At 43.8% G+C, this 26,931-nt stretch overlaps 1 protein-coding gene across 1 annotated transcript; it reads right to left on the bottom strand.

The window, feature by feature from the left end:
* Window positions 1-2,421: 2,421 nt before the first annotated feature.
* On the bottom strand, window positions 2,422-25,623 carry LOC147192034 (transmembrane protein 132D-like). The gene is made up of 11 exons (XM_086135443.1): window positions 25,302-25,623; window positions 23,493-24,001; window positions 21,092-21,956; window positions 17,123-17,269; window positions 13,139-13,313; window positions 10,517-10,660; window positions 8,402-8,610; window positions 7,470-7,644; window positions 6,646-6,759; window positions 6,368-6,559; window positions 2,422-4,858 (listed from the first exon to the last, which is right to left on the bottom strand). The coding sequence occupies exons 2-11, from the start codon at window positions 23,794-23,796 to the stop codon at window positions 3,419-3,421; spliced, it is 3,765 nt and encodes a 1,254-aa protein (XP_085991569.1). The 5' UTR covers window positions 23,797-24,001; window positions 25,302-25,623; the 3' UTR covers window positions 2,422-3,418.
* Between the last annotated feature and the right edge of the window lie 1,308 nt (window positions 25,624-26,931).

Here is a 26,931-nt window from a genome sequence, read left to right as displayed (position 1 = left end):
GTCACAGGGATCCCGCAGTGGACGATCTGAGGGTTGTCACATGAAGGTGAAAGTCAACCACCTGCCGGGCGCACGCTGCTGTTTGATCAGAGCAACCAAGCGTACACAATTTCAGATACACACTAATGCTGACAATCAATTTGCGTAGCTCCAAAAAAAAAAAAAATGCAGTGCTGTAGGGATTATCAGTCTTCCAAAAGTTGGACCAAACAGTGCACCGATCACTTCTGATGACAAGTGCACACTGATGCCAGATGGTGCCAGATGCAAGCCTGAGGTGAACATGTGGGCTTCCATATAAAGCTTTCTTTTCTGCTTTTTTTTTTTGACAGACATGAATACATTTATAAGATCCAGTGGAAAAAGATGACATCACCTCATCATATTGGTAGCGTTTTCTGAGAGTCATTCAAGTGTCCAAACTATGGTGTCTGATACCTGCATTAAAGCTGGATTTTTTTTTCTTAATCGTGATCACACATGATAATTTCTTCCAAAATTGTAACATAATTCGGATGTTCTGGGTGGGGAAATATGCAAATTGATGAATTTACAACTTTCTATACTGAGGGTATCGCGCCACTGTAATAATGACAATGGAAGTACAGGCAGAATGAGATATTTTCTGCGCTGGAGAACATGTTTTAAACGACCAAAAACAAAAAAATATTTTTCAGTAATGCAACATTGGAGCTTCTTAAATATTAAGGGCTGACTTGGAGCCGGTCCCAAGGAGGAGTCATTCCACATCATCTTTGATAAAACGCTGTCATTTCAGTTCACAGTAACACAGCCTCTACAAGAGCACTTTTGGGGGTGTACTGTCTCAAGTCTCAATGCAATATTAGTGATTTTGATCGCGATCGACCGGTAGATCGCAGACTGGTCCCAAGTCAATTGCGAGGCGTGTGGAGGAGAAACAAAACAGTCATTTGTGTGTCTTTGTTAGTAATATTTTTTGTGTTAATGTACACTGCACCCTAATCATCCTATCAGTCTCATTTTCACAATATAGCAGGTAAATCTTTAACCTACAGTGGCGCGTGACGTGCGACGACTCAGCAGTCTGCAATTGCAGCTTGTGATCAGAGCAGTTGTGCAATATCTTTTATTGTTATCATTATTCTCATTCAGAGTTTGTTTCGTGTACAATTCACCGAGGGCACGGGCAAAAAATAGGAATCTCGAGGGCCGAGGGAAGCTCTTTAAAACGGTACATGTGAGCTACGATAGTTAACAGGCTCCGTGTCAGGCTGTTGTTCATCATGGCGTGCATGTGTATGTGCGTGCGCGGTAAAAGGTCGATCGCGGGAGGTTGGTTGATCGAAAAATCGATCTTCGGTCCAAAAAGTTTGGGCACCCTGCTCTACCACTTCCAGTTCCATCACTTAAAAACTTCATTGTCTGCTTGCGGTTCTCTCCCAAATATTCATTGCCGAAAGCTATCAGACCAACCAAAAATGAAACGCCAGGACTTCTTTTGCTGAAGCTTGAGTCCCTAAAAATATCACTAAAATATCCCACTGTGAATTTAAAAGAAAAAAAGCAAGCCAGCCTTCAGTGGAGCGGGGCTCTCCATGAAACTTGCGCACATAAACAGGATGGTGCCAGGATGCCTGTTATCAATTATACCTCTGCTTTTCCTGCCATGACATTTTCAAATGATCTACTCAGTGAATCACCCAGGCGTGAATAATTCACCGGCGTCATCCTGACAAGCTTGACAGCAACATGATGTAGCGCAACACTTGCACTTGGGGGGGGTTGAAAACGCGTTGATGTGGAGTTATTGCTGGTGGCCGTGTTTGATATAAATTAAGACTCCCAAAGATCGGTCGCGTGTTGCGTGCAAAGCGGCGTCGAGCAGATGTTCTGCGTGGAGTCGGGATGTTTTTTCGCGCCTCGCTCAAAATATCACCGAAGGGAGTCCATGTAATGTGTCATACAAAAAATAAAAATAAAAGGAGACATATTGAAACATGAATTTAGCTTTATGACTTTATTGTACATAATGATAGAAATACTTGCAAGAAAATATCAGTACAATAAAAACTATACAGTTATACTGTTTTCACGTTATATAATATCTACGTCTAACTGTCTGGGCTCATTGTGGCGGTTCACCTGTATGATTCACTCTAGTGCACTCAGCATCTCTAGACAAGATCGGAATCGCCACTTAGCCCCAAGAGATGTTTGAGAGGACAGATTCTTAACTCGCTCTTCAGCTCTTTGTGGAATATCGGGACGAGCACACACTGTTCCAGTGGGTGCGGGGACATCACTTGATGTGCGTTTTCTTAAGCAAATGCAACCAAGCCCCGCAGATGTCAGTGTGAGAATTGCAGCTGCGGGGAATATATGGGGCGCGGGGGTAGAGGGGAGAGTATGGGGGGGTGCGGCGGGGGGGGGGGGGGGGGGGCAGTCATTTATTGTGTAAAAGCCCTGACAATGCAGCACCTTTAATTGTTTCCCCCCTCGGTGCAGCATTAAACCCCCACAGATTTAATTTTGGCCAAGTCCATTTCACTGAATTATGAGTTCATCCTTAAATCCCATTTGGCAGTAATTAAATAATCAAATCCGACTGATTCATTGCAGAGCTGCAGCCCAGTAATCCAACTCATTCACGATGTGGCTTTCATGTGAGCAACACCCCCCCCCCCCACACCCCCCTTGAAAAGCTTGTAAAACAATGATTGAGTGAAAGCAAACTTCAAAATATACTGTACAATTGTTTGTCAGTTTTTGGCAAGATCTCCTTGGCATCACCCAGGACATTTTTTCTTTCATAACAATAGGACGCTAGATACAAAAGGTGTCCGAATATATTCATATGTACAAATAAAATTGGTTGAATATGAATTGCTTTTTCATCCGAGAGACAAGTAGGTTCGACAATAACTATTACCTACGATATCATCAGTGCCGCGGGTGAAAAAACAAAATGGGGGGTGTTGGGGGTGGGGTGGGGTGGGGGGGGGCCTTAACCCCAAATTAATTATAAAACTCAGCAAAGATTACATTTGCATAGCATACTTTCATTTCCATAAATATTTGCTGGATGTTGCGGTGACAGAAAAATTAACATGACAAATGTTGCATCTGCTCGGTTACGCAAAGTCCGCAGGAGGTTTCGGGAGTCTAAAAACAAGGCTAATAATAATCATCATCATAATCATAATTTTTTTTTTTTTTTTAAATCTCTTCTCCGGTATACTGCATCTGTCCTGACATATCGGCAGTGTCTGCACAAGTGTTCCATTGTAGGAGAAAGATTTTGGGCTGTCAATATGGAAATAATACGTTTTTGTTTTTACAGATCCTTATTATAAGTATATAAATAGCGATCTTGCATTTCGTGTACCAATTTGCCTGTAAATGCTTCTGTGAATTTGGTGTAAGCACCCCCAAAAACTCAGTGGGGCTCTCCGAGAGGTTTGACGACAGGCCACGGCATTTCAGGTAGCGGAATTTGTGGCTTGGTAGGGTGAGCCTGCTGCTGTAGTTGCTGCTGCCGTTGCTGCTGGTCGGTCAGAGTAAAGCCCACGCCGTCCTTCTTCAGCGCAGCCAAATGTTTGATGTCCAGCGTGGTGAAGGTGGTGAATTGGACCTGATTCCTCTTACTGGTGGGCGAGTGGAGAGGCTCGCTGCGGTGAGGTCTAGCCAGCAAGGTGGCCGAACGGTTCGCCATGGAGTCAACAACAGTTCTTTGCAGCTGCTGCTGCTGGGAGCCGGTTCTGCTGCGTCCCAAGGTGGCAGTTCTTTCGGGAACACCGGCGGCGGCAGGGCACACGGAGGGTAGAGTTTTATCCGTGCCGCGGTGGCCCTTGGCGTCCGCAGAGCGGCGGGTCAGCATTGACACTTGGGCGGGTGCACCCGAGGCTGAAGGTTGCGGATTGTTACTCCCTAGCCACACCCAGTCATGCTTATGATCCTTTGGGTCCCCGTTGGGTGTCGGTCCAGCTTGTATAGGGGTCTTGTGATTGCGGAAACAGAGTCGATAGGAGGCACAGTTAAGCAAAAAGCCCAAGATCGCTATAAACAACACGCCCACTAAGGAATATATGCCAATTTCCAAGTCGGACATGGAGCGGAACGTACGTATAAGGTCACTCTCAATGACTTTGGGGGGTTTGGTTTTGGGAGGCTCTTTCTTGTGTGAAACATCTGCTTTAGTGTTGCCTTTGTTTGGGGGTGAATTTGGATTGTCAAGCATGTTGCCAAAGCCTCCCTTTTGTCCATCTTTATCAAAATCACTCGCTGTAGTATTAGCAGGTCTGGCAGTGGTTGGAGATCTCGCTACACTGACATTGAGAGTGGGAGTGTCTGTAAATGTTGAACTTTGTGTGGCTTTGCTGGTCGCTGCAGTCCAAGCGACACGTGACTGCACAGTTCTGGTCAACAACGCGGTTACGATGCTCGTTTCTGGTACTGTCCTGAAGCGATCTTGATCTGCATCTGTGACTACAGGCTGCGACGTCACTGTTGTTTTAAGCTCTGCTGCCATTTCCAAAGCAGCTCCGTTGTCATTGCCTTTGTTGGCTTTACCAAGCCTGTCTAAAGCTCGGATCCCACCCTGGAAGTTCATCCGTAGGAGCCCCGTCCCGACTGCCAGCTTGCTCTTCCTCTTAGATTTCTGGCATTCCTCGCAGATCCTCAACTCCACTCTGACTAGCGCCCCCTGACCGTGGCCTTCGCTTTGCGCCACTACAAACGTGGACTGCGGCGTGCGGCGAACGGTAGCCACGGCCTCGTCTGGGGTGGAGACTGTTAAGGAGTAGATATTGTGGTCAAAGACCGCCAGGGGGACGACGGCTCCGTCGCTGAATACGACCCAGCAACTGACAGCAGCTTCCTGGGGAAAAGAAAACAAAAACTAGGTCAGAACACTCCATCACGACATCCATATTGGGCTTCAGACCTTGAGTTTGTTATAAGGGACTTAGAGTTTTGAGTGTCGCATGTGTGTTTGTGTTTTGTTGCTGTTGGAAACTGGATTAGCTGCAGGAAACAAGCAAGTGTTATTATATACAAGAAGTTATTCAAATGCGGAGCGTTTGGGTGTGAGGCAGAAAGGCTACCCAATCATCGCCCCAGAATACTAAAAAGCCGATCCTAATGTCTTTACCCTGACACTCTCGGGAGTGCTCTCGCTCCATAAAAAACATGTGTAATTGTACCGAAGAGAATACGCATGCTTCACAAAATCGACAGCAACAGGAGCAGAAGGGGTCACGCTGATCACATTGACACACAACGGCCTATTCCATGTAGCTAATATAAGCCACTGGGGAGCCACAGAAATAGCCTCTATTTTGGATTTGAATATATTACGAATACGCCCTGAGCGTATCGTTAACAGCTCTCCCATCGTAGACACGGTTCACTGGTCACCTGTGCCTGTGCGTTTCGAACAGTTTATCATCGACATGGGCAGAGGAGGGAGGAGAGCTTGCACCAGCCGCAGCGGCTGTGGGTAAAGTGAGCCGTTCGTTGCTCCTGCAGCAATAGACTGCCTAATTGCTACGCCCGCATCATGAGCTCGTTTGAAAAACGGGCACACAGCCACGGCTCGATCGGCCGTCCGAGCTTTCAAACGGAGCAGCTGTGCACGCCGTCGTCGTCCGCCGCCCGGCTCAGCACGCTACCCGCCGCTTATTGTCGTGACTGTGAATGTGGCGTGTTCCCATTGCGAGAGATAAAGGGAGAACATAAGTGATTTGACATCCCCCAAAGGACATCGTCACAACAGGCTGCCCGGGGGTGCTTTGCGTTAAATTCTTGATTTCAGAGGACTTTAATGACAGGGCTGGAAAACGTGAATAATGCATGACAGGTTTAAAGTGCTCAAAATGTTACGTTCATAATTCCTCCACTTGCCGTGCTGGAACTCTGACTGAAGATGACTCAAATGATTACGGCTATTACTGGAAATAGGGTAATTTCTTTTCATTTTTGCATTTGACTTATGGACCTTGTAATACTGGCTAAAGCTTTCCAAATGACCTTCACAGACCATAAAACTGCAGTGCCTTGGTCCAAAAAAAAAAAGCTTCTGGTCTCAATGCGACTCCAGAAACTGATTGGTCCCGAGATGTCATTAGCTAGCACTTCTTTTCAAGCAACACAGTGTGTCATCAGGATGCGATTTTCTGTAGTCACAGGGAAGCTGTCTACAAACCTGGATCATGCACCTGTCAAACACATTTACGAGTCAGGACATGTTTTTGGACTGCGGATCAGAGTAGCCACAGACAGCCCAAGAACACAAAGATCACGCAAACTCCCCGCTGGAAGGTGAAAACCCGGATTCAAACCGAGATCAATTTTATGCTTCAGGTGTCCGAATTTTCCAATTCCTTGCCTGTTTGAGCTGTGTGATCGTCTGGCGGGTGGTTGCCATGGCAACAATGGCACCGCTGCTCCCCGGGCTGGGCTGCAGGGACAGCAAGAGTCCAGACACCAACTGTACTCCCAACTCCATCACACTTACTTTATCATCCACCACTCTGATGGCCTTCTCAGCAAGGACGGATGATGTGAGAGGGGAGAGCACCTGCAGAAAGTGACATTTCATTAAAATATATATATTTTTTACAATCTCCGTTATGGATTTGTTCCATAAAAAGCCGTAAGTCTCACTTGAACAGTAGTAGTGCCCGCAGTTCGCCCCCGCAGCACCTCTCCATCATGAACCCGGGCCACATTTGGGTCTGCCACTTTTAGAGAATAGCGCACTAGATTGGTCACGTCCACCTAATAATCCAATCAGAGAAAAGCTTCAAACTAAAATTTTGTTTGCCCATTTAGATCTTCGGAAAGTCTGTTTATATCCTTTTTAAATGCACAATGGGATTGCCCTCAGGGTTACATTTTTAAAGCTGATACCCAAACTTTGTCAAATGTTACTATCGACTCTTGTTGGGTGTTCTTTGGTGAACGGAATGATCGAGGTTTTGCAGTGTATCTTTGAACAATTCACCGGGAGCTTTGATCGGCACGTGTTTTTCAACAGCAAGGCGTGGAAAAGGGTCACAACCCAGCTTGCTCTGAAATTCTAATTTGTAAACCACCATAGTGACTAACGGGTCCCTGTAGATGGCGGTGTTGCATCACTTTGCAAACTGGGATAAGCACAGCTTTGGAGAAAGGAAGAGAGATAAAATTTAGGCGGTGAATTTTAGCTGGTCACATGTTGGAAGTCGGACTAGCTTAGGTACCGCTAACGCTTCCCCAGAGCATGGATATAAAGACAAAAGAAAAGATAATGCAGTAAAAAAAGTCTATTCTCTGGTGTTAAATCGTCACAGGGCACAATATTTTGTGGGTCCAGAAAGATCAACCTAACAAATGAAAAATTTATTGGCGACAGATTTGCAAATGGGAATGAACAAGTGCCAAAAAAAATGTTTTCTTTCCTTAATGAGTTTACACTGTGTATGTCTGCTGCAGGTCAATATTTTTACCTGCCAATCAGGACCCAGGAAATAATCAACAGGCTTCGCCCCTGTTAGCGAGTCTGGCAGTGCGTCTGAGTCAGCCTCGAAGGGCGCAAGCACCCTGAGTGTGGAGTGCTGATACTGTAGCATGCAACCCCTGCCCTTGCGCATCTCCTCCTCCTCTTCGCTATTCCATGTGGGTCTGAAAGATAGCAAACAGGTGCACACTGTCATAAGGATGTTGATAGAAATGACTGGAAGGATTTACAAGCTCTATACACGAGAGCTTGAGTTGAGATTCAAACACCGACCATCAGAAATGTGAGGCAGAGGTGCAAAAGTTTCTGCTTCAGTCACACGTGCATCCGGCACGCAGAGACGGCCTAAAACAGACCTGGGCCACTTTTTCCTTGTCATTGGCCATAGAAACCTTTCAATTTCTGACCTGGTTGTTTGCTGCAATGTGATACAGGAAGTGAAGAGCAACCAAAATATTCAATTGTTCACATTGTAGAAAGCAAACGGGTCACCAAACAACCGTCATCGTTCGTATTGAGTGAAAAATAATGACTATACTGAAGAGTGTTGATCCGATAACCTTTATCTCGGGGGCATTTTTGTACTTCCTCTGCATCCTGACCACTAATGCCCAACACGCACTTTTTTTTGTGACTATCTACCGCATGTAGACAAGTTGAAACTAAGATTTAACTCGTACTGCGTACGATATTTTGTACAATATGTAATATTCAATTAGGATGAGGGGTAATGTGGTGGGGGTTACTCAGGATCAGGAAAGCGAGGGTTAAGCACGGGAGCAGAAGTATCCAAGTAAGAGACCACCCTGGAAGCAGACCGTTTCAACCGTATGACTTGCCTTAACCATGAAAATGAAGTGAATTTAGATGAGGTGGAAATGGAATTAAAAAACAAGTCCCACTCCACAGAAATGACCGTACTTCGGGTTGCTGGTGGGAATGGGGACTCTCCAGCCCTTGATTTGGTTAAGCTCGGGGTCAGCCACGTCGATGCGCAAAGGCAGGCGGGGCGCCCACACGCTCAACTCCAGCTGCGCGCTGAGGAAACCGTAAGTGAAGTTGATCATCACTCGACTCTTCCCTCTCGACTCCTTGCCGGTGACAAACACAAAGTCGCAGCGCTCGGACACCTATGCCAAAAACAAAAACAAAAACCAGGATGAAGCTTCGTTCATCAGGATGAAGCTTCATTCATCAGGACGAAGCTTCGTTCATCTTTCCAAGACAATTTAGGCGCTCCTGTGCTTCCAACAGCCTTTCTCTACTCAAGAATGACAAAAGTTGCTCCATAAGCGAACGCTTGCATGAGTTTGGTGTGAAAGAAAAGCCCTGGGCTAAAGGGCCCAGTGGTTGCTCCCACTCCTTGGATCAACTCCAGATTTCCTCCAAATTTTCACTTCCTGTATGTGCAGTGACCAAGTGTCCTTATACTTCCGTCCAGGGCCCGAAAAAGTGGAATATGTGTTCTCGAGCAGTAAAATCCAAGCGCCAAGGATACCAACGCGGTTAAAGCTACAATCGACTCCTTGTTTTAACCAGCGTCACGCGACGCACACGTCTATCCATTGTTGCCAAATATAATCGAAGAAGTCACACCGGAGTCTTGATGAAACTGCGACCGAATGTAATATCAGCCCGGTCTTACGACCGCACGTTTAGTGCGGTACTCTAGGTGGGAGCATTGGCGTCGCGGCCATTAAGCGCAATGAGGTGCGACGCGGCAGTTGGTGTGTTTTATTTAAGATTGGAGGCCTATCTCCTCCGCCGCCGCCTCACTTATCTTAACAAACCAGTGGCTCCACAGAGGTAATTGGGAGAGCACCAGACTGGAGAATAGGCTGTAGCGCCAGAAGAGAGGGAAGATAAAAGAGGTTAGGTGGGAAAAAAAAAATGTGAGGGAACAGCAGAGGGAGGAATGACTTTTTGAGCTAAGTCAACTTGCATCCCGGTGGAAATGCTGTGGAAGGCTGCCCATGAAGCCATTTCCTTCAACATGTCAAATTACCTCCGCCGGAAAGGGTCTGGTGCTCTTCGGTATTTTCTGATTCCCAATTTTAGAGGAAAAATAACACGTGACGTTGCGCGCAGGTCGTCCGCAGATGGGGAGCGGTGAGACGCTCTCTACAGCGTCACACGATTCACCTCAAGCAAATTGCCTGCCGGCACTTTGCAAATATTCCCGGATATTCTCCTACCACCTGACATCCGCCTCTTGCCTCCGTTGGTATCAAGAAGTCAAGAAAGTAAGACGTCACATAAAATATAATGAATGATGCGGTTAAAAATATGAATAAGATTTTTTTTTTCGATTAAATATATAAAAAGAACTCCATTTACGCTGCATGATTTAATTCACTCTTGTTGTATTGACAAATTTTCAAGACTATTTTTCTGTGCCGTGTCAGCCATGTTGACACATTTCTGCTTCTCTTGATTCCCTTTTAAATCAACGATTACTGTTTTGTGCAAATGCAATATCCCGAGACTGTTTTCAAGGTGAGAATGTCTTCATGCTTAAACTTCATCTGATCACTGATGTTTGATCAAGAGAGATCACTGATCCCACTGAATTTAAAAGCCCTTTCAGGGCCACGATATTAACCGGATTATTACATGCAGGTGTAGCATTTTCGAAAAAAAAAATCATGATGAACAATTTCTCCGTCTCTCTCAGTCTCTTCAACGACTCACTTTAAACACTGACGTTCGCCAAGCCAAAACTGTCAAGATTTTTTTTTTTCCTCTGCTACTGCTCTCCTCATAACATGGAGCCATTAGACAAAGGTCAACCCGCTGTGCTTCCGCACTGAGGATCGGGATGAGCACTCCATAATACCTTGTGTGTGGGAGGTTGCTTTCATATGTCGCCCATTAAAAGTGGGACAAATTCTTAGTGAGACACATCAAGTCATATAGCCCAAAAAAACAACAACAACAAAAAACTCAATAAATAATAAACTGCACAGAAAATTAGATATGATGAGGAAATATTACTCGGTGCGAAACCGCGTGGCGCGTGATTGGAATTCTGCTTACCTTGAGCACTTCTTTGTCAGTGGACCTGCAGCTGGTGAGGCTGCTTACATCTGTGACGGAGCCACTGGCTTCCACGGCTAAAGTTTTCACGGGCACTTTCACCACTTTGCCCGTTAGCACGGCGGTATTCAAAATATCGGTGCTCTGGAGGGCGAAAAATACAAAAAAATAAAGCAACTTTTAGAATTGTGAGGAATTGTTATATCTTTCCCCGGGCCTCTTGCTTCTTAGATATCCATCTGCTTACCTTCGCCAAAAATGTCGCCTATGTTGCCTCCGCCTCATCCTTACACAGAAATTCAAGGAAATCGTGTGTGCTGACAAATCGTATTTTCTTTTATACCGAGGGTAATTTAACCCTTCCGTGCACCCTGTAACCTGGTCACATCAAAAGCTGTCCACTGTAGTAAGCGCCGTGCCTGGAAGGGTTAAGGTATTAAAGATATGCTAAGTGTTATTCTGACGTATGTAGAAAGTACACACAGTGCAATTTAGATCAAGGTCTTAGTGAGGCGTGTACACCTGGATTACAAAGCAGGTGTAATACGGTGGTCTTCACGGATGCACTTTTCCAGTGCCTTATAAAAAATCCAAACGTGATTACATTTTTAATCTCCTGAAGCATACGCCACCTCGTATGTGAAGTTTATCAATGCTTCTAAGCAGCTGGGGGTCATGTGCGCCCTTGTAAGTTGCCCTTAACTCATTCACTCCCAAAGACGTTTTTAAACGTCTTTTCAGACTTGGTCCAGAATTGGCTGGTACTGGATGAGTTAAGAAAGGCTGATCTGGCTTTAGTTTCCAACTTTTAACTAGTCCTTCAACATGGATTTACGGCTGCTTTCCACTTAATAAGATCTCTGCCATTTTAATTTATTTTAGACTCTGTGTCTAAGAAGCTAAGGCTGATCAGCATTTTTTATTTATCTTTTTTTTTTTTTTTTTAATTCCACCGAGACGGCGTGTGGACTGAAGTATCGAGCGGCACTCAGCAGATGTTGGCCGCCTGCTTCGCAATCCGAGCTCGGTCGGTTTGACAGCTGCTGACCGCAATTTTCCAAAAAAAAGACATGCTCTATTAGAGCTCGCAACACTGACCCAAACATAAGCCAGTGGATCAAGGCTAGGACAAAATCAGTAAAGCAACGTCAGCGCAGTAGGCAGCGTCGCTTTTAGAGCACTTGAGTACAAAACCGTTGTCACCTCATTTGCAAATGTTGGATTACATTTTCTGCCATGTCCACTTGGATCCGCCTGTTTATTTAATTTTTGCCAACATTGTGTGGAAGGAAGACAAGCTCGGCAAACAACATTAAGCTGTGTGTGTTGGGGGGGGGGGGCAAATTACCTCCCTACTCACATCTTATTTTCTTCCTGTCTTTGTTTGCATAAGTGGTGGCAAGCCAAGCAACAAGACTGATCCTGAGGTTCTGGTCCCTCCGCTGTTTTAAATCCTCTGACTTTCTGACTTGTGCACCCACTCACGGTAATTTCTTCTGAAAAGCAAGCCCTTGGCCATCTGTCTACTTTTTGAAAGCCTCTTCAGCTACCCTTTCATTTCCGCCGCAACGCTACCTCTTTCCACCTGAGCAATCTCTTCTTCTCCCCAGAGATAAAAAAAAAAAATCACTTCAAAAGTCAGAGGCCACAATGACCAAAATAAAAAAAAAAACAACAACTTTGAGTTCTTTACTATTTGTTGTCTCATATAAAAAAAAGAAAGAAATGTTCACTAGCGTCGTCCTTATTTTGCGGGATTGATATTTTCATATGTGTTCGGTTCTGTTTGCATTTTGCTGCACGGGTATTTCCAAGTCGTCTGCAAAAAACTAAATCTTTAAGAGGCCACAGGAATAAAGAATCCATTCTGGTGTAAATTAACACGTTCACCTACAAATAGATGTAAAGTATTAAAAATACAGGCAAATGTTTACTGTTTGTGTCCTGTTGAAGGTTCAGTAGATTTTACACATTTTATTTTCTTTCAGTGTCAATTCACTGAACTGAAAGAAAAAAAAAAACGACCAACTTGCAAAAATTGACCCCTCATTTCACCATTGGTTTCTTGAAGCCATGATAATGTCTCCATGATTAGCCTCCGCTACCACACTTTTGTCACTCACTTCAAATGCTAGCATGTGAGCATCTAGCGAGAAGCTAGTAAGCAACAAAGAAGTTGTCTTCTACTATTGTAAACCGCTAGCCTCTGTTGATTCAACCCCTCTTCCCCCCCAAAAAACAAAAAACACTCTATGTACTTAGGTTGAATTGAAAAAAAAAGTAAAGGAGAGCAAGCATCAACGCAATCAATCAAACCTTCTTAGCGAGAAGCTAATAAAAGTGACTTTACAAGGGCAGGGGGGGGGCGGGATAAAGCATGATGCGAATAACCGTTAAAGGTGATAAAGCACCTACCACGACTCTCATAAAATCTCAACATACTATCTTCATTAAAAATTAACCATTTGTGTATCCTCTGCTCATTTCTTTTCAACCTCTTTCACCATCTTAACAATACCTGAGTTTTGTGAAAGAGGATCATGAGGGAGAAAAGCTGTCAAAACAACCAGTTAGCCCTCGTTGGCTCCATCTCTCACACAAAAAAAACAATACGCTTCTTACCATGACCAGAGGGGCCAGTCCCACATAGTCTCTCTGGGTGGTGTAGATGCGCATCTGGCCCACATCCCTGACGTTCCCCGGTTGATCCAGTCTCCAGGAGATGGTGTGAGTCTCAACCAGCTCGGAGACATATTTTGCCACCAGGTCCAATTGGAGAACTTCAAGAAGATTCTTACTGCAGAGAGTCATGTCAAAATGGATGATATAGGGGTGTATTGCAATGAATTTGAATATTGCACAAAAGAACATTTATTTCAATGATGCAATACAAAAGATTGTAATTTGTACCTATCACCTTCCCTTCCCCACTTGGAACTGGAAGGAATTATAAAACATCTTAAAATAATAAATAGCATTGTTAACACAAAACATTTAGGGTTCATCTAAAAGCAAAACGAAAGAACGAAAACAAAGCTAGGAAAAGCTCACTAGAACAGTTCAAGTTAATTTGGAATGATCCACCCATGCAGTATTCAAACCGCTTGCCTGTCCCAGCTATCTTTGCGCACCCAGAACTGGAAACACATTTGGGAGGCTTGCATCTGGGATGTTTTTTTTCCATCATGAGCCCCGGTTTTTAACCACAGGTGAGATTAGGAAGGTAGATCGACTAGTAAATCGAGAGCTTTGGTTTTCGGCTCAGCTCCAGGATAGACCGATACAGACTCCGCCTCCATCAGACTCTCACGTGAAATAATTTCAATTTATTGCTAATCTGCAATGCTAATTGCTAAGCAAAGTTTTTTGGGGCAGAATTTTGGAGCAAGTTTTCATAAATTTGAGTGATCATAAATTGGGGCATGATAACCCCATGACCTCACAAGATGGAGGGCACTGACAACTGCATTTCTTTGGGTTCAATCGAAAAGAAACAAAACCAAAAATATGAATTTGCTCCGGGCGCTGCTTTGCCACAGCATCAACGCACACCTGAGACCTGCATGCGGTCTTGTTTTCCTCAACATTTAAAACGCATTATAAAGAGGTTTGCAACTCTTTTGTTTACTCGGTTGAGAGACAAGAAAATATTGAACATCAAGGAACTGGAATCGACTGAGGGAAAACAAACTCAGGAGCGAGCAAGAGTGCCATAAAAAATCAATCCTGCACTACATTTGGGGAATGAGATGAGTGTGAGGAGCAATGATTTAGTCAGCTGGTCTGGCCTCCTTAATGCCCAGTAAAGAAAAAAAATATCAGCATGGAAATGTTTGAAGCACTCTTTGTACTGCAATGTAAGGTGACAAAAACTCTCTATGTAGTCACAAAATGGCATTTTTTTTTTAATTCCAACCAAGGACACCAAACTAAGAATATTTTATGTCGCCATCAGCTTTTCATGAATTTATTTTAAGCCTCGGCTCCGGTTCCAAATCATCGACGCTCATTAGAATTCAACACGTGCGACTCCTCACTGAATTTCTTTTCGCCTCTCGGCAGCCACACTGCTTGTGTTATGTTTCTGTTTAGGTCACGTTTGATTTTGTTTCCTCATGTGCCCCTTTTTGTCGCCACCTGTTCTCATCATGCGGGTCCCTTGTGGTTAACCAATCAGCTTGTGTCTCGTCCAGGTGTTTTTCATTGTCTCGTCACTTTGCTTGTATTTAGTTCCCTGAGTTCTGTCAGTCTTGTTTGGGTCATTGTGAGAGTAAATGTGTGCTCCTGTCATGTTTTGTTTCCTGTCATCGTTTTTGTTCGTTACTTTGTTTTCCTTGTGATTTCCAGGAAATTTGTTTGAGTACTTTGAGTTAGTGTTTTTCCTGTTTGTATTTTTGTTCAATACATTTTGGTCAATCCTCCCTGCCTCCCTGCATTTTTTTGTCCTCCAACTACTCCACAATCACGCAAAATGTGACAACTTGTCAGCGCATAATTTTATTTTTGCCCAATATCTGATTATTTTGCTTTCAATAATATGGAATGTGGAATATTGATTAGCAAGTGTGCCGCAAGTTGAGATACAGAATATGAGTTGGGTAAATGTAGGCTGGGTAGATTAAAAGAAGGCAAACAGAAAGTGAAATGGTTTCACGAAGAAAATGTGAAACATCAAAGAGGGTCAGACTGCTTTGACACGAAAGCAACCCACCCCCCACAGTAAATGCTGTACAAATACCGATGTAAAAACTATAAATTATTTATTGACATCATTACAACCCATGCATCTAACAACCAACTGAAGTAAAAAATGTTTTTGTTTTTTTCTACGCACCAAAGCTTCAGAAAAATGAATATATTGTCCATCCATTTTCAATCGCACGTGCCCTATTTTGGGTCCCCAGCAAGGGGTTGGATAGCCCCTACAGTGGCCGGCAGCCAATTTTCAGTGCGCATATCGGAAAATAACAATTCACACTCACATTCACACCTATAGAGAACTTAATATCCAATGAATCCATCATGCGCGTTTTTAGCTTGTGCACACTCCACACTCAGCCAAGAGTCGAACCGCGAACCTCCGTCAGTCAGACGTGTTACCCCCATGCACGACATTAAAATATCAGTTCTACTTTTAAAATCATTAACAGCGCGTTCTACGAAAATAACCCCAAACTGTAAATCCGCTGGCGTTGATGGATAAGGTTAAACAAGTCAACATCTGTGACACTTTTTAACACCACTCAAGCGAAATATGTTTGACCCGTCGTAGCATTTTGCATTCATTCCTAATACCGCATCATATATGCCGAGGCGTTTTCTTTCATAAGGTGATATATATTTTCTGAAATAATTGAAACGAACACAGGTAACGTGTAGCTGCTTTGCTGAAAAGGGTCGGGCTGTCTGCGCCAGTAAGCGTGTGTGAGATTGCGAAAAAGAAACACGCAAGGAGGGGTTTTGCCCCTTTTTCCTGGAAATCCGTCTATTGGGGGGCAGGGAGGGGGGTTAAACCATTCGTCATATTACTTGAGAATCCAGTGTGTTTGCGGGTGTTGAAGGGATGGGAGGGAGGGCTGCCCTGGTGAGCCCGGTACATCGGACACGGCTTGGAATATCTCTTCCTTTCTAATCTCCCCCCACTTCAGAACGTGCAAGCGCTTAAGCCTGGATAACGGAGCCGTGATTATGGATGATTACGGATAAGTGGGTCGGGCCGGACGGCGGGCGGTCGGCCCGCTCGGTCTGCCTGGGTGCGAACGTTGCTGGACAGAGATGCGTGCTGTGGGAACATGAGGCGCTAATGTGAACATATAGTATGATATTCATCGTTCATTCATCATAAAGCTCATGAAATTGGATTCACTTGAGCAGCACAGACTATCAGGGGGCAATGGTGTAATCATAATAACGGCATTGATTTTGGATATAAATAATAAACAGCGAAAGGCCCCGAAAGGGTATCGGCGCCACAATTGTTAAAGATGTAACCATTCCAATTCCATATTGATTCTAATAAGGTGAGGGAAAGAAATCAGGTGTTATGAGGTCCCTATTGTTTCTGTTGAGATTAGCATTATTTTTAGCCTTAAATTGCATTTTGAGGGTCTAAACATCAACAAACGTTCACCAAAAATTTGGGGTGAAAATTTTGATCAAGTTGCCGTACACAAGTAACAAACAAAAAAGCTTCTGCAGCGCCTCTACAGAAAATTTGGAGACGTGTAGCCCCCGCAGATGTACAAAAAAATTCTGCTCGCAGCTCTAGTTTGCCTTTGACTCTTACAATATCAGATTTTAAAGAAAAATAAAATAATATAAGTCAAGTCAACTGTATTTATAGAGCACTTTCAAACAGCCATCGCTGCATACATGGAGCAATTTAACATGCACAATAAACAGTAAGACAAATCGGTAATAAAGACGGTAGAAAGCACCAAACAGTAAAACCAAGAACAAATCTAAGTCATGCTGAGTCGAATGCCAAAGAATACAAGTGAGTTTTGAGTATGTGTATTGTCTGTGCTTTGATCGTAGACCTGCAGAAACCGTTAACGCTAACTTCACGTAGTATGTGACGACACACTCCAAATGTAGCATACTGACCTCTTTGCCATAACCGCAAGCTTCCTCCGGCATACAACAGAGACGGTGTTTGGTAGGACGACTCTGCCGGGCTCTGCTTTGACATCCCACAGCATCGGGTCACTGGGCCGTACGGCGTTAAACGACAACGCCGGCTTGAATGTCGCCCTACAGTAAATAAATACACCAAAAAGAAACACTTATGTGAATCAGAACATTTTCATATCTGAAGGCTTTAAATTTGAATTCCTTTAATCCGCCAACCCGTGTTATAAGGCACTCTGGATATTTCTAGACGCAAAGGGAAATGATTTCAAAAGCATTATTGTCCAGATTTAGAATTAGCATTTATTAGCGTTAGCGTTAGTTTTTGTTGGCGCCAAGACAGATGACGCAGCACTGAGACTTTTGATGACTAATGTGAATAGAAGCAACCGTCCCAGGAGTTTCCGACAGACACCTGAGTAATCAGAGCTATCGTCTGTCCTGTTACATCACAACAGTCCTGATGCATTCTGGGAATAGATCATAGCACGAACCTTTGAGTCATAAGCACGTAAGTGATTTGGGGTACATGAAATGTAACGTGTGAAGTCGCACGTCATTTGTCTCCGAAAACTGCGACTTTCCTCATGGCGAGGATTCGGGGAAGAGCCGGAAATGTTTCACAGGGGAATCGGGAGCAGCTCAATCAAACTCAAACATATCGGATGGAATCATTTGGAAAAATATCGACTCAAATAAACAATCTTGTTGCGCTTTCCAAGTGTCACTTGATGACGAAGGTTCTCTTGCCAACCGTTGACAAGGAAATATTGCCTATTTTCCAAACCATGCTTCAATTCACTCTGGATTTTTTTTTCTCTTTGTCAAACACGAAATCAATATAAGTGGGAATGTGAGCTGTTGGAAGAAATCTTTTTATTTTTTAATCTATCTGTAGTGGCCTAAAAGTGCACCATGTTCTTATTGCGTAGAACAAAACACTGAAATGACAGGAATAGGAACAAATGACGAGAGTCAGCTCCACCAGTCAAGGGGAGGCTGTTCCACGTTGTTTTCCTCGCAAAGAAATTCCAGATTTTTGGGGGGGACTCAAGTGGAACTCTTTTAGTAATTGCCTGCTGAAAAACCTTTTTGGAATCATGTCAGATACTGAGCTGCACTTCTTTTTGGGTCCATTTTGACTCTCCATTGACTGTCTAGTGCTTCCTCGGAATGGTCTTTTTTATTTTTTACAGACATTGGTGTGCGTTTTCTTTTTTATGTGGCTTCAAAAGTGTATTTTTTTTAAAGTGCAAGTACAGGAATATTTTCTTTCTCTTTCTTACATCAGAGGTGTGATTGAACTGGAGCGGCTGACAACGTGCAAGGGATCGGATACACCCTGGACAATTGTGCGGGGCACATATAGCGAAACCTAAAATCACACAGTACAGGAAATATGTATGGGGGTTCGAAGATCATAACTGCAGCAATAACCTGTCTGCGTTTGCAATTCTTGTCCTCAAAATAAGGAAATTTAACATGAAAGCGGAGTGCACGGCATAACCGACACACAGAATGTTTTGCACTCAAACAGTCATAAAGGGAACAATCAATTAGCGGAGAGGCTGGGTCAAGGTCACAGACAAACTACAGTGAAGTATTACACCGAAATGGACATACAAACGCTGACATTTCAGACCACGCCAGACGAGGGTTGAGATCAATTTGCGAATCAATATGCAGTGCCGCCACTGGGAAAAGCTTTTGAAAAATGATATACAAGTAGAAACGGCACATACACTATATATGCCACTTTGGTCCAATACATCGGGCATAGAAATGATGTTTTTCTATTTGTTTTTTTTTTGTTTTGTTTTTTTTAATGACCTGATGTATATCAGGAAATATCAAATTCAATTACATACTAATGTTGTGTTTTTTAATGGAAACGGGACTCAACTACTCTAGACCCTCGCAGTGTTCGTAGGATCGTTTAAATGTCCATTTTCAGTCTTGATGATTCCAAATGGCTCATACTGGACTGAAAGTTCCAAGCCACCACCGGGTGCTAGCAACATACGCTATTGTTAGGTTTATACAATCTGCACAACATTCCAATCGCATACTGTAGATCGCCCGGATAGTTGATTTGAGGCGGCCGTGCCGATGGCGGACCTTGTATGATGACTTCCACAATGCAAATGTTTTCCAAAATTACTTGTTTTTGGTCCCGGTCCCATGCTAACAAAGCGATGTCCGTCCAATCAGACGTACAGCAGGTAAAGTGTGCGCCTGATGATAAGATTAAAAATAAGCATGCGCACACGCATCCCGCGGTGCTTAACAGGCGGATACGGACATGCATGCGCATACAACAGGCACACAGATGCATCGGCTTAATCCTCACAGTCGACTCAAATCATCTCTTCCCTTCAGGGTTAACCTCTTGATTCATTTTCAATCAAGGGCCACAGATAATCTGGCCAAGTCCCACTGGAGAAGACTCAATCTTCAGCCAAAGTCATGAAGTGGAGCAAGGATTTCACCCAGGACCTATCAATCATTTCGCCAAGCTCCTCAGAGCGCACCTTCATTCGGATTTAAGTGTGGGACTCTGGGCCAATCTCATTCTGGATGTGGCACTAGGTCAGACATACGAGGACTTGAAAGCACTGACCCGAACGGAGCCACTTCACTTGTACAGTCAGTAGGAAGGATTTTCAAAAAGGGATTTCAGGTGAAGAGGATAGAATTCCAAATCGTAACAGAAAGAAGAAAAAAAAAGGCAGATTTAGTTTAGGGGTCAGCGTCACTTCACCCAATCGTATTCATGTCATTTAATGACGGACACTGAGCTGCATCAGGTCACTGGGTCAGTGTGTTTGTGTCGGGTCAGCAGCATGCAGGAGTGGTACGGGTGGTCAGTGGTACGGGTTTAACTTTCTTTCCATGGATTAACACGCATACGGTATCTTCGTCTCTCCATTTTCCCTGCAGATTATGTTCAGTGTGTTTGCAGCGTGATATCGCGGATTAGATCATGAACAGATATAACCGGGTGACACAGGAAAGCTAGCAAATGTGGAGCGCTCAAATAGAAATTCTGCAAGTCAACAACAATGATGTGCGCCAGGAGTCAGTCGACAGAAACTTTGAACAGATTGCGCTCTGTGATTTTTATTCTATATTATCTTCACTCTTACCCAAAGGATCAGGAAAGATGTTTGTTTTTATGCTCCACGAAACAAGATACATTATTCATGGTGTCAAACAACCAGAGAATTTGCTCGGATGTCGGCGGGATGTTGAGATATGAACACCAGTGAATCAATTGCCAATTATGTACCTGCTTATGGTAGAGTGCCGTCCAGAACACCCCCGCCACCCCCTCCGCCCCACCCACTCACTGAGACATTAGACCGAATCAAATATGTCAGTAATTTATGAAGACGGTGAAAGTGGCAGGCGTGGTGGCACTCATGTCAAGTCCCATCAGCATTTAAATGCCTTGAAAGCAAGCATTTAAATGCATGGGGGACCGTCCCTCGTGATGTTGCTCACAACCCCTCGTATGTCTCGGTGATTCAACGTGATTTCTTTTTAAACCGGGGACATCCTGGGACCAAAATTCGAAGGTGGACAAAAAATAATTGTCGATGGTGAGGGGAGGCTGTAAAGCGCTGAAAAGATGCGAACGGCCGTCATTCAGAACCGGCCTGGAAATACACCGGCCATTCAGAAAAATTCATATATTCTTCCGTAAATTCCCAATATCCACTCCGTCTCTGAATCCAAAAGATTTTGAGGCAAGGTAGAGATCAAGTGTTTATATGTTATTGCTGTTGTTTCTTTAGTATCCTTTCGCATCTTTTTTCTCTACGGCTTGTTCTCTGTGGTGTGTTGCGAGCTTACATAATTGCGGTGGTGATGTGTCTCTAATAACTTCACAAAACCTCAATCTCTCAACACAGTCAAGAGAAAGTGATCAAATATGCGTCTTACCGAAGTGTGAAACTCTCCAAGGTTGAGGTACTTGCCAAGAAGATGTAAAAAGTCACACTGTCATTGGATTTCAGCGGTTTGGAAGTAGTCTGGATGACCAAGGTGCCCCCTAATCTCAGACGAACAAAGGTCACATTCCCAGGTGGCGTTTTAAGCAAGTTAACACTCCCTATCCTTCTCATGGGTGTTCCTGACCCTTCCTGGACCCCCGCCCTCCCTGCCACTCGTTGCAGACTATCCTGTGGTGTACATTGGCCTGTCTTGTCCATCCGACTCTGGAAGTAGACCTCCACCAGATTGCTCTGAAACCCCTTCGCAGCTTCGGTTCGCCCCGCCTCTTTGTTGGAGCCGCCGGATCGAGTCGACGAACTGAACCAGTCCGGTTCCGGCTTCAGTTCTGCCACACAGAAACTATCCGGCGATACCAGGCACGCCCCGCGGACTTCCCTCGTCCCCCAGAAGGCGTACGCTGTCACACAATGAGCTCCATCCTGCGACTTTTCCTGAGCGTCGGCGACTTCGCGAGGCATGTTGAAGAGGATCTTGACAACCGGGGATGAGGAACGCACCTGCTGGCCTAAAATGACCGGCACAATCCTGCGCCCGCTGATCAGCAGCTCTGGTGGAATGGGGGCGTCCACACTGAGTGGACCATATGAGGCATTAAGAACTGGCCGTAGTAAACCAGGTCCTGGATCAGTGATGAGGAAAGTCCATGTGTGAGCCTTCTGGCTGGAGTTCCCCTGTGGTCCAGGACTATCCTGTCTCAGAACCACATGATCAGCTTTCAGGACCTGAAATCTGACTGCAGGATAAACCGGTAGTGGAGTTGAGGTCTCTTTTGGAATCTGCTGGGTTGCAACATCTGTTGGGAGGAAGAAAAAGAGTAGAATAGAAGATTTGAAGGTCGTGATACATTGGTCTGACTTTGGTGCAGGCAAAGTGGGTTCAGTTTCCACAGAGTGACATTGGAATTGTGAGAGTGAATGGTTGCAATTGACTGGTGACCAGGCTTGGGTGTAATCCGCCTTTCGCTCCTAATCAGCTGGGACACACTCAAGTTCAACTCGAGAGCCCAACAGGAGCAGTGGTATGGTTTGAAAGAAGAGTTTAACAATAAACATACTTTAAAGAAGAACACAAAATAATTCTTTAGTGAAGAGGCTGAAGACGTGGAACTTTGTTGGAAAAGGAGACAGTAGGTAGGTGAGGTGGGTGTCGGAATGATGGAGGTGATGAGGTCACGCTACTCAACGGACTAAAATGCAATGACCATCCCTCATGCAGTTACGGCAATGGAAAATCAAACTCACGATGGAAAAGTGAGAAAAACAGGAAATTGATTACTTTGACAAAAGTAGAAACAGGAACTTAGCTGAATCTTTACCCTGAATGTGAAGAAGTGAGCCGACAGCTCAGTTTGAAACACTCTCATTTCAGGGACAAGAAAGGAATTAAGTTCGGAGTTTCAAGTTATACTTCCTTCCAGCTCCTTGACTATGGACATGAGATGGACATCGACTTCACCCACCATGACTTCAGTACAGCGCTTCTCATTTGTTCAATGTTACGCCCTCCCACAGAAAGAAGACAATACTCATATTATTATATTATTACAATGAATATTAATTCATTAAAGAATGAAAATTCAGTGGGCATTGTGCTGTTCATTGTTGTATCCACTCCCTGGCTACCACAGTGTGATTTATACAGACATACTGCGCATAATGATGAATGATGAAAAAATAGGACCTTTTTTGGGGAAATTATGATCAATTAAGTCTGCATGTGTTGCTACACCGTTTGTGTCCATGATTGAATGCATAAAGGGTGACAACAACCACAACGTTGATGCAATTTATTTTTAATCACAAGTTGACAGACATCGGAAAGACGTTGATGTTGATTTTATTTCTTAAAGAGAATTACATATTGTACATTTATTTTATATTTCATTTAATTAAGTTGTGAAATTCAACATCTTTGGCCTCTTGTGACGAATTGTTTACTCTCTTGCCACACAGCTGCTTGTTGTGAAGTTTGCTGCCACCAGAGCTACTCGTTGCTAAGGTTTTTGCTCTCAATTTAAGACACAGAGCAAAAGCTCGTATTTTAGAAAAAAAGCAAAAAAACAAAACGGTCAATCGTAAGTCAAGGTCGAACTGTAGAACAGCAGATCGATAAAACCCAGGCAGTCTCGGAATAGAGACTTGGGGAAGATGCTGGTATGGCAGTGAGACACATGCTGTTGCTTTTCAGTTTATCCCCAGGGACAAATAGACCATTAGCCTTTCATCGAACAATGATCCCCATTTTCGAACTGGACTACAAGGGGCAATAAATGATTACTATGCCAAATAGCTGTGCACATGCAAATCAAATTCCCATAGAAATGACTTACCTCTTGTTACAGCAGTAAGCACAGCAAGAATCATCGCCAGAGACGTGAAACGGAGGAGAACATTAAGCATCTTGTCAAGCGAATCCCTGCTGTGTTGCAGCGGTAGAAAACAAATAAAAAGTAGCTTTATATGGATGAGGAGTTTCCTTTTATTGTAACACAAAAAAAAACAACACAAAAAACACCTCTTGTGGAACGATGGGTGAAAAAAGAAGAAGAGAAAGAAGTGAGGTCGCACGACGCTGGCTGGCACGCCAGGACAGTGCCACGGAAAACCATTCCCATGGCCCAAATCAGTAAACATGTGCAGTGTGTCAGATTAACTACCACGTGGGTCGAGGAAGAGCCGCGAGCAAATGAAATGCACACGAGGTCAAAGGGATCAGTGGTTTCTCTGCGAGTCACTTTCAATTTGATCTCGATGTCATCCACGCCTTCTCATGCTGCAGCGGCGTTGAATGGGATCATGTCTGATGCCGCAGGATGGAACAGATTGGTGCAGGTATAAGCTGCAGGGGATGACGGCACACATTTGACCACAATTGCAAATGGAAAAAAAAAACACTCATGAGACGGTCTGCTGAGTGCCTCCTGTAAATTGTAAGATATCGGGTCACCTGACCATTACGTCAGCCATTAGTTAAAATTCAAAGGGAATGGGGATAAAAACACTAAACATTTTTTAGCTTGATATTGGTCCTGAGACTTGGCCTGGTTTCGACTCTCTGTTCAAAGTCAGCCAAGAAATGCTTAAGACAGATAATACATTTAAAAAATGCAGGTATATATTTTTTATCCTCTGCAAAGAACAGCTAATTACTGCTGCGACTAATTCAGGAGCTGCCCCCTCTCCATGTACTGGAAATGTGTGTCTTTCTCTTATACTGCCCCCGGGTGGCCAGAAGGAGCAGTGCCCATTGAATTAAAGGAAAATAAAAGTGGCAATAACGGTTGATTTTTTTCCAACTTCTTGTCATTGTTGTATGTATGTACTATAATGACACATTTTTAAAAATGTGTTCACTTGTAAAAACAAAAAATGTGTTGAAGCCACCTTGGAATTGTCCAAAAAGTACTACAGGTCCAGTGAGCGTGCTCAAACTTCCTTCTTCATTTCCTCAGTCAACCCCTTTTAACGTGCCAACTAGATCCTCCTGCACCTGCTTCAGGGACGCTTTTGAGACAAGGTGTCAGAAGCCGATGCAGACGTTTTGGGTAAATAAAGACTTCCTTGACGTACTGCCAAGGTTGACGGTGTGTACCTTTCGGGAAAGATTCCAAAGACTCCACTTAGAGTTTGCACAGTGAATGCACTCTCTAAAATGTCTGTTTACTCTGCTGTGCTTCTTCAATTCATATAATTGAGATTGTTTTGGAGAAAAATCACGATCAGGACCTTTCACTTAACTCGACTCAGTAGCAGGAAAGGCTGGTTGAATGGTATCGGCGTTGTAGTATTGGAGCATTTTTATTTATTATTTTTTGTATGGCTCGACATAGAAGGAGTCTACTTAACCTTGTGAATAAATGCGATAGTGTTGCACATTTCAACTGAAACCAAATTAAAATTCCAAAGCACTCTGCATAAGGAAAAAAAAAAGTTCACCTCACGCACTCATTTTTTATTCTACCATAAATTCCCAAAATGCAGAATCCGCACAGTTCTTTCACCATTGATCATCAAGCCAAAGATGAATACAGCAGGAGGAGGACATTAAAAGGCCACAGCAAAACAAAAAGTTCAGCAGTATTAAAAAAAAAAACAACAACTTACGATTAACTGCAACTTTTGCGAATAAACAAACTCACCGCAGCAGCCGCAGTCTCTCTCCTCCTCCCTTTCCAGCACCTTCCCCAACTACATACTGCCAAGAGTTATTGCAATTGATTTCTTTTGTTTTTGCTTTTTTTTTTTTTTTTGCTGGCATGAACTCTTCTCCCTCCTCACCCGTACTGGCTGCTGACATTCCAAATAAATTCAAGGCCAAAGTAGAGCAGAAGGCATATGCCAGCCACAAGGGTCATGTTTAAAGAAAGGTGTCTCGCCGCACATGAAACTATCAGATTTATATAAGCAGTCACAGACTCCTAAAAGGCTTCTATTAAATCCACAGAGGAGCTTTTCACCTTCCATCTGACACCTGCAACTATGACCGGCGCGTCGGAGTCCAGTTCACAGACAGGTCATTGTATGATTAACCACTCGATTAACCTTTCCTGACAGTAATCCATCTGAGAAATTATTATTGAACCAGCAGGGCACCATCATCCTCATTCACGTATAGCAACATCAACAAGCATTTGCTGAATTGTTCACGCTGCACAAACCTATAGAATAGAATACACACATTTGACAGATTTACTTCAACTCAGATACTATGTATCATGTCCATTTAGAATATTTATTATTATTATTGTTATTTTAAATATTACAATTAGAGTAAGATGCGCAGCAGACGAAAGGCAACAAAAAATGCATTATATAAGCCTAAATCAGTGATCCACGAAAATTTGTACATATATGTACGGAAATGTGTTCTGACATGTCTGTTGTTTGTTTGCCTGAATATACTGTATACATACAGTATGCTGGCAAGTTGTCAAGATTCCGCCTGGTTTACATTACAGTAGCTGGTATGAAACAATATAATGTACGTGCAGCTTTCCACTGCACCAGAAGGTCAAAATAATGCCAACAACAGGCACATAATACAAGAAAAGGCAGTAGAAGGAGGACATGGGTCAGCGGTGGCCCAAAAGGTTATTTTTACCCTGGGGCCTTTAAAATGAATTGTAAGCACCGGGGGAAACATAACATACATTATGCAAGCAAACAGTCATTAAAATATGCAAAGCAAGGGTGGCGTTTAGAGCTGCTGCTCAGCCTCATAATTTCACTTTTAATGTGAGGCCGTGCCACTTAAGCTGCTCACAGTGTCCGACAAACAAATAAGTCCAGCTTTCAGGAGAGCTATCACACTCGCTAAAGTCTCTCAGCGTATCAAAATCAAAATTAAACGACCCCGTCACTGTGAGAGGCTGAAACAAGCGTTTCGCTGAAATATTCAGAAAGGGCATGGGGAAGATGGATGTCTCCTGGTGTCCCTCTCTGATGGTGGGGTAGCTGGCAGGTGAGTGATGGAGAGCTTACACCGGGCAAAAAACTTGACCCTCGGGGGGGACAGGAGGAGGGGAAGGGGGTAGTAAAAGGGAGAGCTTGTGAGAGGATGAAGAGGTGGGCGCAGAACGGGGACACAAGATGCTACAAGGCTGTAAATTTCCCCAGAGTGGGACAAATAAAGGATATCTTATCTTATCTATAAATTTTATTCCTCGTCTCACCCCCCCCTCGGGTGGTGTCCGTCCCTCATTCAGCTCGGGTCCTCTACCAGAGGCCAGGAAGCTTGAGGGTTCTGCGCAATATCCTTGCTGTTCCCAC

This window comes from Hippocampus guttulatus, chromosome 17, assembly GCF_054856545.1.
Source record: "Hippocampus guttulatus isolate MCC_2025c chromosome 17, RoL_Hgut_1.0, whole genome shotgun sequence".
NCBI lineage: Eukaryota > Metazoa > Chordata > Actinopteri > Syngnathiformes > Syngnathidae > Hippocampus > Hippocampus guttulatus.
Note: the sequence above shows the minus strand (reverse complement) of the source record. Positions and strands in the feature narration are given on the sequence as shown.

Excerpts from the sequence above, each read along its gene's own strand:
- LOC147192034 (XM_086135443.1), bottom strand. The coding sequence starts at position 23,796 with ATGTTTACTGATTTGGGCCATGGGAATGGTTTTCCGTGGCACTGTCCT. Across the intron at positions 21,957-23,492 it reads GCTTACTGCTGTAACAAGAG|ATGTTGCAACCCAGCAGATT; the intron begins GTAAGTCATTTC and ends TCCTCCCAACAG. Across the intron at positions 10,661-13,138 it reads GACTGGCCCCTCTGGTCATG|AGCACCGATATTTTGAATAC; the intron begins GTAAGAAGCGTA and ends TTCGCCCTCCAG.